This window comes from Geospiza fortis, unplaced genomic scaffold (assembly GCF_000277835.1).
Source record: "Geospiza fortis unplaced genomic scaffold, GeoFor_1.0 scaffold114, whole genome shotgun sequence".
Classification (NCBI taxonomy): domain Eukaryota; kingdom Metazoa; phylum Chordata; class Aves; order Passeriformes; family Thraupidae; genus Geospiza; species Geospiza fortis.
This window is the reverse complement of record NW_005054383.1, coordinates 1121515-1138421: the sequence shown is the minus strand read 5'-3', so window position 1 is coordinate 1138421 and position 16907 is coordinate 1121515. Positions and strand designations below refer to the sequence as shown.

General features: G+C 47.7%; 1 protein-coding gene across 1 annotated transcript in view; it reads left to right on the top strand.

The window, feature by feature from the left end:
• Nucleotides 1–16907, top strand: part of RAB40C (RAB40C, member RAS oncogene family) — a 38186-nt gene that overhangs the window by 7294 nt on the left and 13985 nt on the right. The window contains exons 3-4 of the mRNA XM_005425236.2: nt 12521–12581; nt 15268–15328. Of these exons, the coding sequence (XP_005425293.1) occupies nt 12521–12581; nt 15268–15328 (122 nt within the window). The remainder of the gene's footprint in view (nt 1–12520; nt 12582–15267; nt 15329–16907) is intronic.

The following is a 16907-nucleotide window of genomic DNA, read 5'->3' as shown; positions in this document are numbered from 1 at the left end:
TCCTGCTGTCTGCCAGCACTTTCTTCAGTGTCCTTCAGGGATGTTCACTTCCCTGTCATCAGAGATGCAGAGCTGATCTCATCAGAGCAGGCAACTCAGAAACAGCTCCAGCATCTCTTATTTTTCCATTGTTTACTACATAACCCTTGTGTGAAAAATAGTTCCAAAGATACAGTGCTGAACCTCCAGCTCTTCTTGTTGTGGGACTAACCAGCTGTGATTTAAACTTAAATTCCAAAACAAAGCCAACAAACAAAAAAATCCCCATCAAGCCAAAACCCAACCCCCAAACTGAGCGTCTGGCAGGTTTGGTATCTCTCTCTGGTCAGGATTAGATGTGCACAACAGTGTTGGTTGTTAAGTGTGCAGAACCTCTGAGGAGGGTTGTGTTTTTGTTGAGATTTTGTAAAGCTGGGGACCTACTCTGCAAAGTCCTGGGTTGCACTGCAGAGTTCTCACCACCTCTAATCCCTCTGTAAAAGCTGTGCTTTTATGGCTGTTAACGTGTTCCAGAGCCCTGAGTGCACAAAGGTGATGTGAGCTGAGCAGTACCAAGCTGAAATGGGTGGAATGTTCTTCTAATAATGGGGATTAAAAGTTTCGCTGTGTTTTTTGTTTGTAAAAACCAGTTTGCTCTCTCCAGATTGCACACCAAAATCGTCCACACCTCTCCTGGTGTGGAGGTTTTTGGTTGGTTCAGTATTTAAGCTGCATAGGAAAGACCGTGGAAGTTAGTCTCCTCCTCCTCCTCCTCCTCCTCCAGCTTTTGTTTCCAGCTGTTCTCTGGCATGTTTTCCTCTGCAGCCTCGATCTCTCAGAACAGCAGAGCATCTTTCCATTGCACTTGAGAATAGCTACGCTCTGAGCTGAGGCTTTGAGCTGTGGTTTTATAACCCTGCTGGTTAAAATCTGGATTTCTTTCCCTTTGCTCCTCGCTGTCCCCTGGCTCTCCAGCTCGAGCTCCAGAGGAGCATTATGTCGTATCAATTCCTGTGTGATTGCAAGCACTGGAGGAGGAAGGAAGCTCCATTGTGAAAACCTTCAGCTTTGTTTTGCTAAAAGCTTTGCTGTAAGGTGAGACTCACCTGAAAAAAAATTACGCTGGGGCACAGAGGGTGGTGGCTCAAGGCAAGAAACCTCCATCAAAGAGTCTGTTTGCTTCTGCAAAAGTTGTAGTAAATAGTAAAGTTGCAACATAGCTTGGAGTTTGTTTGTTCCTATAGAGCTTCTATTTGCTGAAAGTATTTTTACGTAGCCACAGCTTTGTAGATTTTCTTCCTCTTTTCTGCTTCATCCTTGTTTCATTTCCATTGGCCCGTTCTAGATATTGTTAGATCATTTTAAAACTTTGACACCTGTTCTCCTATAAATATAACACCTGAAATTCTTAATGTCCTGCATGTTCTGTGCAGGATTGGGCATTGAATTGGGACAAAAGTCTTTGTGCAATTCAAACATAGCATTTGCTGCTTAAACCATCAGTGGTTAAGGAGGAGACAGGCAGAAAGGGCACACTGAAAGGCTGTAATTAAATGGCAGTTTAACAGAAGGTTCTGAGCATCTTTGGGGTAACCTTTTAAATAAAATGCAGAGTTCAAAAAAAATTCCTTTTTTTAGGGATTTTAACTTGTTTCCAGCCAGGCTGCTGGGTTCCTGGGACCATTTGGGGGTTTTACTGTATCATTTGCCTCTCTGTGCAGGTGATTGGCCCTGCTCCCTGCTCAGTCCTGGACACAGAAATTACCCTGCCTTGTTTCCTTTGGTACCAGCTGTAACAGCACCTGTAACAGGCCTTTTGCCCATGGTTCTGGAGTGGAGGCCAAATGAACTGGAGACAGAACTAGATGGAAGAAAAACCAACCAAGCAATGAACAAAGAAAATGCAGCAACCCATCCCTCACTCCATTTTGCCCAACATTTATTTAATCTTAAATCCTCTCTTGTTCCAAGAGTTGTTGTTTTTCTTACATTGTCAAACTGCCTGAGTTACTTAGTGGTAAAATCCATCCAGGAAACTGCAGGCCTGTGCTGTGGCACAAAGAGATGAAACTCTGCAGGGTAGCTCTTACCTGTGCTGCTCACCCTGCCAGCAAATGTGTTTGCTGTGGAACACCTCTGTGGGTGAGACACACTTGTGTTCTTGTAGGACTCGTCTGTATTAAAAGGCTGAAATTCAATACTTTGTTCTGTTTTTCTAAATGTCAAATGCTGGCTTTTCCCTGGTGGCAGCAAAAGTGCTCCAGAGTGCCTGCCAGGGAGTGAGATCTTTGTCCTGTAGGTCAGATGGGGACCTGGGAGGCTCCAATTTGGGCTTGGAAAACCTGGTTTCAGGCTGGGGAGAATGCTGTGAGGCAGCAGAGTTTGTACAGGTGTGTAGTGAGGTGCTTGCTGTGCCAACAGGGCCAGTCCATCCTTCAAGGACAAGGAGGGAGAACTGAGCACACCTGCCATGCACTCTAAGTCAGGTCCCTGGAGATTTGTTATCATTGGAAACAGCACATGGAAAGGTGAAACCAGTGTTAGCAGCCATCCTGGTGCTTCCAACATGCAGCAGCCCTTTCCTGGCTTTGGTTGGTGCAGCAAGACCAAACTTGGGAGCCAGAGAAATTCCTGGGGAGTGGAATCTCTGTAGCTGTTCCGGGAGCTCTGCAAGTGTCTGCTTAACCTGTCTACACCCAGCTTAAGGGCTGCAGCTCTCTCTGGGTGTTTGGGTGTGGAGCATGGGTCTGGAAATGCTGTCTTGTTGCTGGCAAAACCCGGAGATGCCAGTGGGGTGTGGCTGGGGATCCCAGGGATCAGAGGGAGCCTCTGCAGGATCCCTGAGCAGGTGTGCACCTGAGGCATGCACCATGCAGGCTGCCCAGGGGCTGCCACGAGGGTCTGATGCTGCAGAGCAGCATTTCCCTGCACACTGTCCACAGAAGTGTAACTATGGAGGGATAGGATATTCAGAGTATTTTGGACAAATGCTTGGATTTTTTTCAGTGTTGGGGATTTTTTTGTCTCCCAGCATATCTTGATGTTTGTACGATCATCCAGCAACAATGCAGACTGTTATGGTGCCCTCTGATTTCCCTCACAGGCTGCCTTTGTTTCTGTGTGCAGCTGTGTAGTTTTTATGGAGATCTGAATTGCAAGGCATGAAGAAACTCTTTTGTTTGTTGTCGCTTCTGTGCATAAAATCATTCTTGATTTTCTTCTAAAGCACAAATCCACTTCACATCCCTGGTTCTGGACTGACTTTGGACTGTTTCTGGGATTTCCCGGGTGTCTGCTTGGGAAATTGTTGGAGCTTTAGGAACAGATTTGCTCCTGGCTTCAAATGCCATTTTCTGATGCAATTGTCCCCCTTAAGTGTGCCCAGAACAAAGTTCCTCTGTGTGAGGACCATATAGCTGCTGAAACCGTGCTGGGCTTGCAGCAAGCAGTGAACAAGTGAAATCTGCAAATCCGGCCTTCTTAGAGATCTCCAAATCAATGTTTTCCTTTTGGCTGGTTACAAAACCAAACAAGCAATTATTTGCCGGAGATCCCCACCTCCAAGCCCTCTCAGCTGGAGATGAAGATGCCTGGGAACTGATGTGAGCAGACTTCCTGTGAAAGGCTGCCAGGCTAAATGGAAATCCCTCTCAGCTGAAACGAAGCGTCTGTGAATGGACGATGGAGTATGTTTTTCAGGAGAAAATCTACAAATCTGGGTAACTACAGATAATTGAAAGGCGTTTGTTCTCTCTCAGTTTCAGCAGGTGTCTGTACGAGGTGCTTGGCAGCTCGCTGGGTTTCTCTCAGAGCAGCTCCCTGGGACTGTGCTGGGGCTCCCCTCCTGTCCCCAGCAGCTCCCGCTCATCTGCGCACACCGAAATAACGGGGAGCTCTCGTTGCCTCCAGCAGGGGTGCAGCGAGGGTGGGTTGTGTGTGAGCTGCCGTGAGCAGGAGGGGACAGAGGCCAGGAGAGGGTTGGGCGCAGTGCTGCTCTCCTTCATGCCCGGTGGCAATTGAGGCCTCTTGATCCTGTTCCCAAAGCTCAGCTGGGGTGCAGGACAGGATCACAGAGGTAAATCACATGCTTGCTGACCTTCAGTCCCAGCTCTGCAGGCAGAACTGGGCTGTTCTGCTGCGATGTTGTTGGGGAACTTCTGTCATCCTGCTCAAAACAGGGTAGTGATACTGTGAAGTAAACTGTGACGCTGAAAGGCACAGACCTGGGATGAATCCACCTATGTTTGGTTGACCCCTGTTGTTGGTGATGATAATTTGTTTCTCTCTTTAAAGAGTAGGTAATTGAATGGATGACTCAAAAAGATGAGCTCATGTGTTGTTTGGAAGGGATTTTTCCCGTGGCTCACAGCACTGAGCTGACTGGTTAAATTGCTGCTGTTAATGTGCTGCTGTACACACTTTTTAAGGTTGGGTGACTTCATCAGTTGCTATTGGAATAGTTCGAAATCTCTTTTTTCATCTGTTTTGTTGATGCCACATTTGCAACATCTGTTACGTTGTGCCTCATACCACGTTTTTTCTGAACATTTAGTATCACTTACAGATGACAGAGGCAGTAGCTACTCCTCTAAGCTGGGGTGGAAGATAATGCACCTGTGGTATCTTCTTACAGATGTTTCTGCCTGTTTTTAAAGTGCTTGTGAAATTAGAGGATCTTAAACCTGCATCTGTGGGTGCATGCATAACCTGGGTGGTGGCCCCAGCAGCTGCCTTCTGCCTGGGAGTGGGTTTGGTGTTGGGTTAGTACACTTGGTTAAACCTGTTTGCTCTGAACATGCTTTCAGCAGCTCCTGGCCACCTGTGGTTTCCATGCCCGTCTGCCTCGTTTGACTAGAAGTGAAGCAACAAGTCCTCCTCTATCAGCTTTTGCTCACAACCAACCAATTCTGATAGGTGGATTCTGCCTTTTCACTCACAGGCTGGTGAGGGCTTGTAAAAAAAACCCAAAACAACAAAACCATAAAATCAGACATTTTAATCCACATTTGCAATGTGTCCTGGCTTTGTATTCTGCTCTTGGAGCAATGTCCTGGGTTGGCTATATGAGGCTTGGTCACTGGCCTCATTGTGGTTGCTGTGGGTGACATTTCATGACCATCCCCACCATAAGCAGTTCCTAAACAAAAAGGTGCAGGATGTGGGGGTGTGGTGAGAGGGAGCAGTGAACCTGAACATGGTGTGGGGAGTGTTCCACTGTTGTCCTGTGGAATATGGTTCTGCCAGAAAATGAGTCCCAGGAGGTCAGAGTGCCCACTTTGGTGTGAGGGAGAGCCTGTGGAGAAGCTGAGGAGGTTGTACGGCCCTGGCTGTGTGGCAGGAACGTGCTGTGGGGCTGCTCTGGAGCAGCTCTGTCACTCCAGGCCTCACCTTGTGTAATGCTCCCACACACCCCCAGAGCTGGGCACTGGAGAGCTCGGCTGGACACCCTGCCTGTGGGTAACAGCCTGTGCCTGGGGGGCTGCTCCACCCTGAAATAACCTCGCCAGGAGGGTGTTGGTTCAGGGCTGCTCTGAGCTCCTCTGCCCCATGTGAGAGGGTGGTTTGCTTGTGGAGGTGGTCTGGAGGCTTTGCCTTGGTTTTGGGTGAGGTTTTTGCGTGCTGAGGATTGGAAGTGGCAGTTATGTGCTTACTCCATAGCTGATCTGGAGCTATTCTGCTCACCTTTTGGCCTCAGGTTTGTGACCTCCCAGCACTTCTCCTCCCCCCTTTATTCTCTTGGACTTGTTGAGGATGGGACTTAGCTGCATGTTGCTGCTTCTGCCTTTTCTTCATATTCAGCAGGGATGGGGGTGCCTGGCACTGGCTGCTCTCCCCCCACAGTGGTTCCAGCTTTCAGGAGGGTCTGGGCAGCCCCAGGTGGTGCCTGCACACACAAGGACAAGGCTTTCTATGCCCCAGGCACATCAGTCATGACTCGGAAAGGCATGGGTCATCTTGGGAAAGGACTAGTAACATCTTGAAAAGGTCTGGTAACATCTGTGACACACAGGGACTTGGTAGAATAAACAAGTAGCCTTTGGACACTGCTCAGGTATCACTGGCATTTGGGGTAAATGAATTTCTGCATTAATGGCCTTAGGCTGGACTTAGCAGAGTGCAGAGGGCTCCAGTTCCAGCACTGGAGAAGGGGCAGCCTCTGCACTGTGTGCAGCACAGATTGTTTTTTCCTTTTTTAATCCAGCAGGAAGGTTGGCACAGGCCCTTTGGAGGGAGAGGGAGGGACCTTTCAGCAGCTCATGTCTTGCATACACACCAGTAAGATGACAGCTAGTTTATGTGACAGAGAACGTGCTGGTATGTCCCCAAGGTGTGCCAGGGGACTGTGGAGGGGGGAGCCTGAGTGACACCCAGCCAGGCTGTGCCAGCCCTGCAAGAGGGCTCAGAGGAGGGGACAACCTGACCAGACCCCTCATGGGGACCCCTGGCTGGAAGGGACAGGGCTCTCATGCATAGTTTATGTTCTCACAAAAATTCACAATTGCTGTGGTGTTCTTGGCATCCACAGCGTTGCCAATACTGTTGATAAAGTTTTAAAACCAATTTTACCCATCCCTACTTAGTCACAACTCCTGGAGTCCTTGGTGCTGAGAAGCTTCACCACAGATTCATCCTTGATATTTTCCTTTTGCAAACACACAATAAAGGATTTGCAGTCCATTGACCCACTCTAAAGTGTTCCTAGGTGCTTATCTACCTTTGTGGCAGTGAGAACATGCCTTTAAGCCCAGCTGCACACTGAGTGATTGTGGCTTTGATCCTTCCCTGTGTAGTAAGGAAGGATTGTCACGACACAGGTTACAAATTCCTGGCTGGATACTCTTGGTGTTGGCCTGTTTTATAATCATGGCATGTTTCAATCTGTCAGCTCCTTGCTCCCAGAGCTCTGCGTCCCCTTCTCCCGAGGCTCCTCTCTGGTGCCACACAGCATGACCAGCCCTTCACAGCTGGTTACTGGAGTTCACTGTGAAATCTCAGCAAGTTAAATATTTGATGTGTATTCTCTATGTTTTCATTCCAGCCCTGTGCTCTCCCCTCTTCCCAGCAGCCAGTGGTCAGTGTGGCACTAAACCTACAAACCTTTAGCGAGGCCCTTTTAAGTGCCCCAGACCTTGTGCACTCAGCAGAGCTGATGACCTGTGAGCAAACAGAGGAGCCCAGGGGTGTTTGGGGGAAAAAGCAGCTTTTTCAGTTAGACATCTGTGGTGTGGTGGCTTCAGCTGCACTAATGGCAATCACAAACCAAAGTCCATCACCAGGCTGGCTGGGTGAGGCACTGTGGTGACACAGTGAGTCTTTCTGGTGGCTTCTGGGCCAGTCTGAAGATTTCCCAGTTGAGCAGAGCATTTCTGTAAGGCTGCAAGAGACCAGGCACAGCTCACCTTTAGCCCTCTTCTGAGTGCTCAGATGCCATCAAGAGTTGCAGAATGCAGCCACTCTGACTTAATTATGTCTGTAGATAAAGGAACAATCCACTGAATTGCAGCATTAGTCAGGTAACAAAAGTCCACTCAGTTTATCTTATTTCTTATTTATATGATGCATTGAGTAAAGGTTTGGCCTTGGCTCATCATCATTGCACACCTCCAGTTTTGCCTGTTGACCTTATGTATCTCTTTGCAAGCAGGTTGGTTATCTTCTTTTGAATTATAAATAAATGAAACCAAATTTAATTTTTAAAAGGAGGAAAAAAGCTGAGGTTGCATCATATAGCACATGTCTGCAAGCTGGGGGAACTGAGTTTTAATGAAGTTAAAATAATGTGCACTGTTTTTTTTTTTTGTGGGTGGACTAACAGCGAGGTGGATTCCAAGCTCCCACAAGCAGAAACATTCATGTAAGAAATGAGGTGGAAAAAGCATCTTTGGCCAATCTGACTCACACAAACTGGAAATGACTGCAAGTGACAAAGAGTCTCTCTCGGAAGGAAAGCAAGCTTTAAGCCTTAAAACTATATCAATGTTTCACCTGAGTACATTGATTTCGTTTTACTACTTTTTAATTTTTTCCTTTGGAAAGAGATTTTTGAGCATCACCTGGAATGTCTTCTGGCCCACATTTGTGAATAAATTCTATTCTTCTTAGAGACACTGCAGATACACACTGGAGATGGTGCTGGCAGCTTTTGGGGAAGGTCTCAGGAAATTCTGCTGATGGCTTGGTTAATGTGGGATGAGCCCTTCATCCCTGGTTATACCTTTGTGATGTCTGTGTTAGTTGGGCCATGGATCATTAGAGCATCCCTGAAGGAGGACACTTGATTTGGACCAGTAACCAAAGCAGCAGTGTTGGCTCTGGCATTACCCTGGGAGCTGGAATCACCCTCCCCCCAGTGCAGTGGGGATCACCTTGGAAAGCTAAAGGAGGAAAGAGGCTCATGCTGCTCTTAGGTTTTGCTCAAACCTGCCTTTTCAAGGGGAGGTGCCCTTCTGGCCTCCACCCAGGTGTTAGGGCAGAGTCACCTGATGAGTGTGCAACTGCAAACTTGTCTCCTTTTCTCTGAAACAAAGACCCACACCAAAACCAGAGGCCACCATGTTTCAGTAGTAAATATTTATAGAGCTTTGTTCACTTGAGCTGTTTAAAGCAATTTTCCTGAGAGATCAACCTCTTTAAAGGGAGAGCATGAAATGCACATCTCCCTTGTGTTTCTCCCTTTTCCAGTGTGACTTCCAGATCCATGTACCTGCTTGGCTGCTGCCTCCACCTTTGTATTTTTGCTGCTCATGCAGGTGCAGAGGAGAAGCTTGGCAGAGTGGACATACACGTGTCCGAGCCATGAATTCCCAGGGGGAAGGGAACAGCCTGATACAAAGTAGTATCAAGTGTTGGGAAAAAGTTACCATTTCTCTTGGAGGGGTTTTACTTTTCCTATTCACATCAAGTGTCATCTTTTGGGTGAAAGCTTTACATAAGCTCAGGTTGGGTGTAGAGTTTTCAGGTGATACTGATGCGAAGTGTGTTGTGCTTGGCATGAGTAATTTGGAAGGGATCAGAGTTTCCTATAACACATCCTGTGGATTCCCATGGGAAAATTACTTGCTTTCTTATGTTTTTCTTAGAGCAACTGGCAAAAGAAAGAAAGAAAGGTTTGGGATTCCCCAGAACCTTGCCTGGGAGCATGAAACCCAGCTCCATGGAGGAGAATCAGGTGTCTGATGTCAGGCTTGGTAGAGCAGATCCCTCTGTGCCAGGTTGGCAGATACAGGCTTGGTACAGCAGATCCCTCTGTGCCAGGTTGGCTCTCTGCTGCAGGAATGGGGCTGGGATGGCATCAGCATAAGCAGGAGTCTAAAGCAGGGCTGGAAAAATAACACAGGAGTTGGCCTGAATGCTAAATCCCAGAGAACAGCCCAGACTTGTTCTCTGAGCCTCATTTGCTTTGTTGCATCATGTAATATTGGTCCAGAAAGAGATCCGTTGATATAAAATAGGCTTTAAACAAGAGTGTTTTCTTTTCCCGCAGCGCTGCTGCTGCGGGGCCGGGCAGGGCCGGTTCTCTGGGCTGTGTGTGCTGCAGGAGCAGCCCGTGCTGGGGCTGGTCCCTCCCTGTCAGGGGAGTGGGATCAAAGCCTCTCAGAGCAGTGTCTGTCCCGAAATAAGCTGTGCTTGGCTGTGAGCAGAGGTGATGCTCAGATAGGGGAAACCCTGTCACCTGTAGAAAGGAAGTTCTAAAAACTTCCCTTAGCTTGTGTCTGAGCTGCCTGAAGTGTAAAGCTGGAGGGGCAGCCCTGGTATGGCCATGGCCATGTGCTGCTGCACTGCCAGCAGCCTCAGAGCAGAGGTGGCATCTAGTGGCTGCTGTGACCCTCTGTCCCCAGATCCCTGGGACAGGGGGGGAGCCAGGGCTGAGCTGGAGCTGTAGGCTGGGCCTGGCAAAGGGAACTTGGCAGCTCAACTTCCCTGTGAGCTGTAAATGGGGGAGTGCCTTGGGCTGCAGCTCAGGACATGGTTGTGTGTTACTGGGACTGAAATGTAAGGGGCCAGTACTGGTGTTCAGCACAGTGGTGAGTCCCATGATTTTGAGGGCACCTCCAAATTGATGCAGATTTTGTCTCACCAGGAGAGCCATGGGAAAGCTGTGCTTGTGAATTGCAGCCTACTCAATGCTAACCAGCTAAAATAACAGACCAAAACCAGGGAGTGCCTTTGAGCTGTCCTGATGCCCTGAGTGTTTATGGAAAAGGGAAGCTGAAATTTTCTCCAAAACACTGCAGTTGTGCAGATTTTTGTCTTTCATTAATGAGCTTGTAGGCAGAGTTTGCTCCAAAACCTTTTGTAAATTTAGTCCTGGTCTCAGTTTGGGTGTTTGTACATTAAAAAGTGCAGCACTTTCCTCAGCCCATAACCAGATACCAGCTTGCTTTTAACTGGAATGTGTGTGACCTCCTTGGGCCAGCATATGTAACGCCCAAAGGCTGGTGTCCCTCTGGATTAAAGTATGTGGTGTAGTTTCAGATGAACATGGATTATTTAAAGCATTTCTCTGGTGACCAAGTCATGAGTTTTGAGGACAGGGAACCCATGTTCCTCTGGGGATGTAGGCTGGGCAGTTAGTGGGCGAGGAGCATAATGACGACATCTGCGTATTTGACATTTCCATTAACAAGTTTCCTTCTCTTCCCAGTTTAGCTGAACCTCTCTCACTTTTGAAAGCTGTAGTCAAGCAATTTGTTTCAGCTCAGCAGTGGCATTTTTGGAAGCATGTGGCCTCAGTGCCCTGAAAACTGTCCCTGTTCTCACCCGTGGTGCTTCCATGCACCTGCTCCACCTGTGCACTGCTGGCACTGGGGGTGATCAGGACTCGCTGCTGACAGGGAGCTCCTGTGCCCAAGGAGGGGCCAGAGTCTGTCAGCATTTTGCATCTGAAACAGAGCAATGGGCTTAATTGGCCTATTCCCTAACAACCCAGCAGATCCTGGTTCAGGAACTGGCAGGGGAAGATGTCTGGATGCTCCCTTCTGGTAGCAGAGCAGCCTTACTCCCACTGCTCCTCACCATCCCTGGGGATGAGGGAGATTTATGTCTGCCTGGAAATAAATACAGATCATTCACTTGTCTCTGGAGGAAGATAAAATGTAAACTGCCTATTTTCTGTGATACAGCACTGGAAATAGTTGGAATTTAAGATAATTATCTTTATTGCTTTTTATAGCACCCTATGAAGGCTGAAATCTAATTTGTTTTTCACTAACAGGGAACTCCTGTGGATGACTCAGAAAAATCCATTTGCTTTATTGACAAACTTGTCTGTTTGGTTGTCAGGGCAGTGTTCTCCTTGCAGGAAAAGGGAAATGCAGGTCATAACAGTGTGGGGTTTTAAGAGATATTCAAAGTTTGATATCTGTTGACAAGAAGAAAAACTAAAGTTGATGTAATTAGAGTGAAGTGACTCTGCTTTATTAAACGGTTGTAAATTAGTTGATGCTTCAGTGGGCGTGCAGTGATGGTGCTCTCTGCTTTGTTTATGCAATTTCACTACACTTGAAGCTCATTAACAAGAGCTTGCAGAGAAGCTGCTTTTCCTGGGCACCTCGTGCCCCTCGGCTTTGGGAAGGAGGTGGGAGGTGCAGTTGTGCTTCTGTGGTTTGGGCCTGTTGCTTGCAAGGGGAGTTGTTTCTTTTCAAACTTTTCAGTCTGACTGTGAGACAGGCTCCTGGTTTTAACAAATTTCTGATGTATCTGAAGGTAGTGGGCACCCCTTGTGTGAGTGAGTTTCATGCCAGCACAGCTGGTTGTTGTGGTTTGTGGGGTTTCTGCTGCTCCAGTGTGGGGCTTTGTGAAAAGCAAAAGCAGATGTCTGTGCTGCTTCTCAGCCCTTCACAAGGGGGGAGTGTGTCCTGCCTTACCTGTCCCCCTGTGATCCACACCCCAGAGCTGCTCAGAAGGAGGGACAGCAATCTTTGGACAGCCTTCTGTAACCTCTCCCAAAAGGCCCTGTTGCTGCAGGCAGTGGTGGTTGAGAAATGCTGGGACTGCAGGCTGATGTAGCAGAGATGTATCTAAATTGTTTCTGTCAGTTCACCCCCTAGAAGTTTAATTTATCACTGCCATGTGGGATAATGCTACAAATCACTGAATCTCAGAGAGTGAACTTGGATTAGAAGGAACCCTGAAGCTCATGGAGTGACTTGGGTTAGAAGGAACCCTGAAGCTCACCTTGTTCCATCCTCTGTGCCATGGTCAAGGACACCTTCCAAGTCACTCTAAGCCCCATCCAACTTCTCCTAGAGCTCAAGTTCTGAGAGGTTTAAAACCACAATGAAGAGGTCAGAAGCAATGTAGGGGTTAACTTGTTTTCAGGGAGGAGGGATAGAGCTCCACAGAGCTGCCTTTGCTGTGGAGCAGAAGTCTGTTCCTGTCAGGTCTCTGTAGCTCTCCTCAAAGAGGCAGCAGAACAAGGAGGAGAAAACATCCCTTTAGGAAACATGAAATGAGAGCTCCATGTGGGCAGAGCAAGGTTCTTGTGCATCTCTGAAGATGTTCTCAGGGTTTGCTCAGCTTTTCATTGCTTTTCTTTCAGGAATTGACTACAAGACCACTACTATCCTGTTGGATGGCAGAAGGGTCAAGCTGGAACTCTGGTGAGTGTTCTGAGCCTCTCTAACCCAAACCCTGGGAGCTCAGGCCAGGTGAGCAGGGACACAGGGCTGGGGATGCTGTACCAGGCTGTGGAGAGCGTGGACCATCCCTGGGGGAGTGGTGGGACTTCCTGGCTGGTCTTACCAGAGAGTTACTCTGGCAAACAAGATTCCTTTCTGTCAGTCAAGTAGCACAAACACCATGCTGCTCTTTGCTGGAATAGTCTGAATTCAGTCATTGTCTGTCATAATTGACCATTTTCACCATTGCTCTGCACTTGAGACCCCAACTGTAGTTCTCTTGTCCAGAGCTCCTGGCACAAGAAGCACATGGATATGTTAGAACAGGTTCAGAGGAGGCCATGGAGATGCTCCAAGGACGGAGCCCCTCCTGCTCTGGAGCCAGGCTGGGAGAGCTGAGGGTGCTCACCTGGAGAGGAGAAGGCACCAGGGACACCTCAGAGCCCCTGGCAGGGCCTAAAGGGGCTCCAGGAGAGCTGGAGAGGGACTGGGGACAAGGGATGGAGGGACAGGACAAGGGGAAATGACTTCCCTTTGGCATAGGGCAGGGTTAGATTGGAAAGGAATTGTTCCCTGTGAGGGTGGGCAGGCCCTGGCACAGGGTGCCCAGAGCAGCTGTGGCTGCCCCTGCATCCCTGGCAGTGCCCAAGGCCAGGCTGGACAGGGCTTGGAACACCCTGGGGTGGTGGAAAGTGTCCCTCCATAGCAGGGGTGGAGCTGGTTGGTGTATAACATCCCTTCCAACCAAACTGTAACATCATTCTATGTTCCCATACTGCTCTCCATCACTGAGGGAATAGTATTTTTTTGGAAGCAATGCTGGATATTCCTGATATCCAGGGATGAGAAATAGAAACAAGAGAAGGAAAGTAGAAGAATAAAACAGGTGAAACCCTTGGTCCCTCAGCAGCTGGATATTTCTCAGTGCCTTGAGTAGAAAATTAAAACAAGCAGTGAAGAGGCATCACCACATCAGGGTAGGGTGAACCCCTGGGGAGCAGGACTGACTGGAGTGACCAGAGCCTGGGACACAGATGGAGAACCCTGCATGGGAGGGGTAACCCCTGCCTTATCTGTCAGCACCGGAGGGACAGCTGGAGTCCTTCTGGCTGAGCTTTGTCTGACTTGCTGAGGAGCTGACACAGCAGTCTGTGGAGATGAAAGAGGAGGGGAAGGACAGGATAGGTTGTCTGTCCCTACCCTGGTTTTCACGCAGATCCAGGAATTAGGGAATGACACAGGTCCTAAAACATGGAGTTAAATATCCCCTTAGAAATGCTTGGGTCAAGTAACAGGAATATTAGTAACATGTGTGAATTGTTAAATAGGAATGAACTCCATGTTCTAAGCCTCAGTGACTGACTCTAGCAGTGTGTAGTTTGGTAGTTTAATTACACCCCTGCTCTTTGAAGCTGAATGTCCTCATTTTTCTTACAAAAAAGAACAGAAGCAGCTAATTTATCTCTTCTAGCCTCCATGTTTTTATGTGCCACTTGCATTCTTGTCTCTCTTGTAAGATACCTATTTTAACACTTCAGCCCCAGGTGTGTAGTAACTTAGTGCTTCCCTTTTGAAACCATCTTTTTATAATGTAATTCTTGAGCTGGAGAACAGCAGAGAAACTGAAAAGCTGATAACACTGATTGATGATGCCTTAGTGTAATCTTTTACCATTACTTACCCAGTATTTGATTGTTGAGGGAGAAGGACATGTAAGCACAGGCTGCTAGATTGATGTCCAGGATCCTACAAAGCTTGACATCTGAAAAAATGACTGTCCTGCACGTGAGGTCAGTATGTTTTTCCTAGAGCTGCAGATCTGGGGCTGAGGAATTCCTCAGCCTTCTCAGTGGTCATTAAAGTGTCTTTTATCCTGGCCCAGGGAATAGATTTGAGAAACACCATAATGTGTCTCTGATTAGCCTGACACATTTCGGTATATCCTGGTTAAATCAGAGTGCTGGACTCTGGTGTCTTGTTCCAGAAGGGCATTGAGAGATGCTGGCAGTGTTGTCAAACTTAGTTGCACCTTGTCCAGACAAGACAAGTTATAGTGACTGAAAAGCCCCTTATTGTCACAGTGGTCTAGAAACACTGCACCCCACTCCTGATCCTCAGCTTTCTGTAGGGTATATAGACCAGCTCTGTCAGGGATCTGGGTATGAAGAGAATTCCAAGTGAATTCCCTTTATTTTGGTTAAAATGTAGTGGAAAAACAGGTGAAGCCTAGTGCAAGGCAATTTCTCCTCCTGTGAGTGGTCATATTTAGGTTGGCTGTTCTCCATGGCTGGGAGACCTGTGCAGACTAACTCTGACTTTGAACTCCTGTGGACTGAAGGGAACTAGGCAGAAAATCCTTTGCTCAAGGGAGTAAAATGACTTTTACCCTCACACATCATCCAGTAGTGCTGCAGCCCAAGGTTTGGGCTTGTATCTTCTCCATGGGAAGCACAATGACAGTGACAACCTGTACCCAGAGGTGGAGATGGATCCACCAGTTCTTCCCCAGAAGAATCCACCATGCAGAGGACTTTGGGTACCATGCCCCTCCTAAAGATCTGACAAGATAAACCCTGATTTTTATTTTATTTCTTTGTGGCCAGTAGGAGATGTGCAGTATGGGAGTCAGTTCTCCACATCTCATAGCTGTAACTTTTCTGTGTTTTAGGGACACCTCAGGGCAAGGAAGATTTTGCACTATTTTCAGATCCTACTCCAGGGGAGCCCAGGTAAGTGCTGCTCTCAGGGCTTTGATGGGACACATATGCTTGAACTTCAGGATGTGTAAGTCTTGCCTGCCGTAGTAAAGAGCTCTGAAGAGGAATGCACTGATCACCAAAAGGATCTCTGTAGATGACAAGAGACACTCAATGTTGTCATGTTGCCTGGGATTCTGTTCTTATGAAGTGGTGGGAGAGAAGGGAGTGAATGGCAGACTTTGCTCAACTCCTACAGAAAAGGTCTGTGCAGACAATATTCAGTCTTAATTTCTAGAGGAGGGCTGAGAGGTCGTTAGGGAGGATGAGGCAATTCTCGCTCTAGATCTGCCTCAGCTTTAATGTGGGAACTCCTACTTTCTGAGGTTTTAAAAATTTGTTTAAATATGGCACTGGCTTTCCCAGTGGAGTTCTTCCAGTCTGTGTTGCTTTCGAGTCAGTTCCAAAAATAGGGGTGGCTCCTACTTGCATGTTTGAGGCAGACTTGAAACTAGAGCAGCTCAATTGGAACGTAAAGTATGTGTGTTCCTCAAAACATGAGGCACAGTGTTACATTTTGAGTTTCTCCTTTGGGCCCTGCTCCAGAATAACATCAAGGTCCTCAACAGCACAAAAATCTTGTGGTCCTCTGGAAAATTGCTGTTTAATAGTGCTTTCTGACAGTTCTGCTGTTGTCCTTTTAGTAGCCTGGCAGGTCCCTCCAGGATAAAGTTTACCTAAGATAAATGAGTTACTTTATTTTCCTTATTGTTTTCAAGTTTGAAAGCTTTGAAGAAAATTCCTCATCTGTTAGGCACTAGGAGTTAGAAGCTGTCTGTCAGCCTCCTAAGCAGGCCAGTATCCTGGGAGATTCCCAGCCTTTGGGAAGCATTGTACTTCTACTCAAGCTCTTACCACTTTTGGCTTCTTGCTCCTTGTATCTGTAGACCTTTGCTTTGCTAACTGGCAAAATCTATGTTGTTCTCTTTCTCTGACTTCCTGCAAATTCAATTGTGCTGTAGACACAGGAGCACCTCACCTGGAGTGTGCTGTTGAGATCTCCCCATGTCCTGTTTATTCATGTTGATGCACGTCTCTGGTGGTCTGGATGCTTTGAGGCAGCTCCTTTGAAGCAGAGGCCAATTTCCTGGTGCTTGCAGAAAAGTGCAAGGGAAGGAGAGTTGGAGTTCTGCAGTGGAAGAGTGCAGGATCTCCTGTTCACATGTTCAGTCCTGTGTCTGAGTTTCTTTCAGCTTCTACATTTCATTTGCTTTCAGCCTTTACTACGTTTCAGAAAAATCTGTAACCCCAATCACATAATCACAGTTTGCTTTGGAAGGGACCTTAAGGCTCATCTCATTCCAACCCCCTCCCATCTGCAGGGACACCCTCCACTAGACCAGTGTGTTCCAAGCTCCATCCAGCCTGGCCTTGAGCACTTCTGGGGATCAGGAATCCACAACCTTCTCACAGAACCTGTGGGCTTGAGGCCATGTTGCTTCCCTCACCAGTTAGAAGTGAACAGAACTGGTCAGTGTGGTTTTCTGGTGACTGCAGAACTCAGCTTTGGTCAGGCTCTTTCTAAGACCTTGCTGTGTCAGATCACACTGGG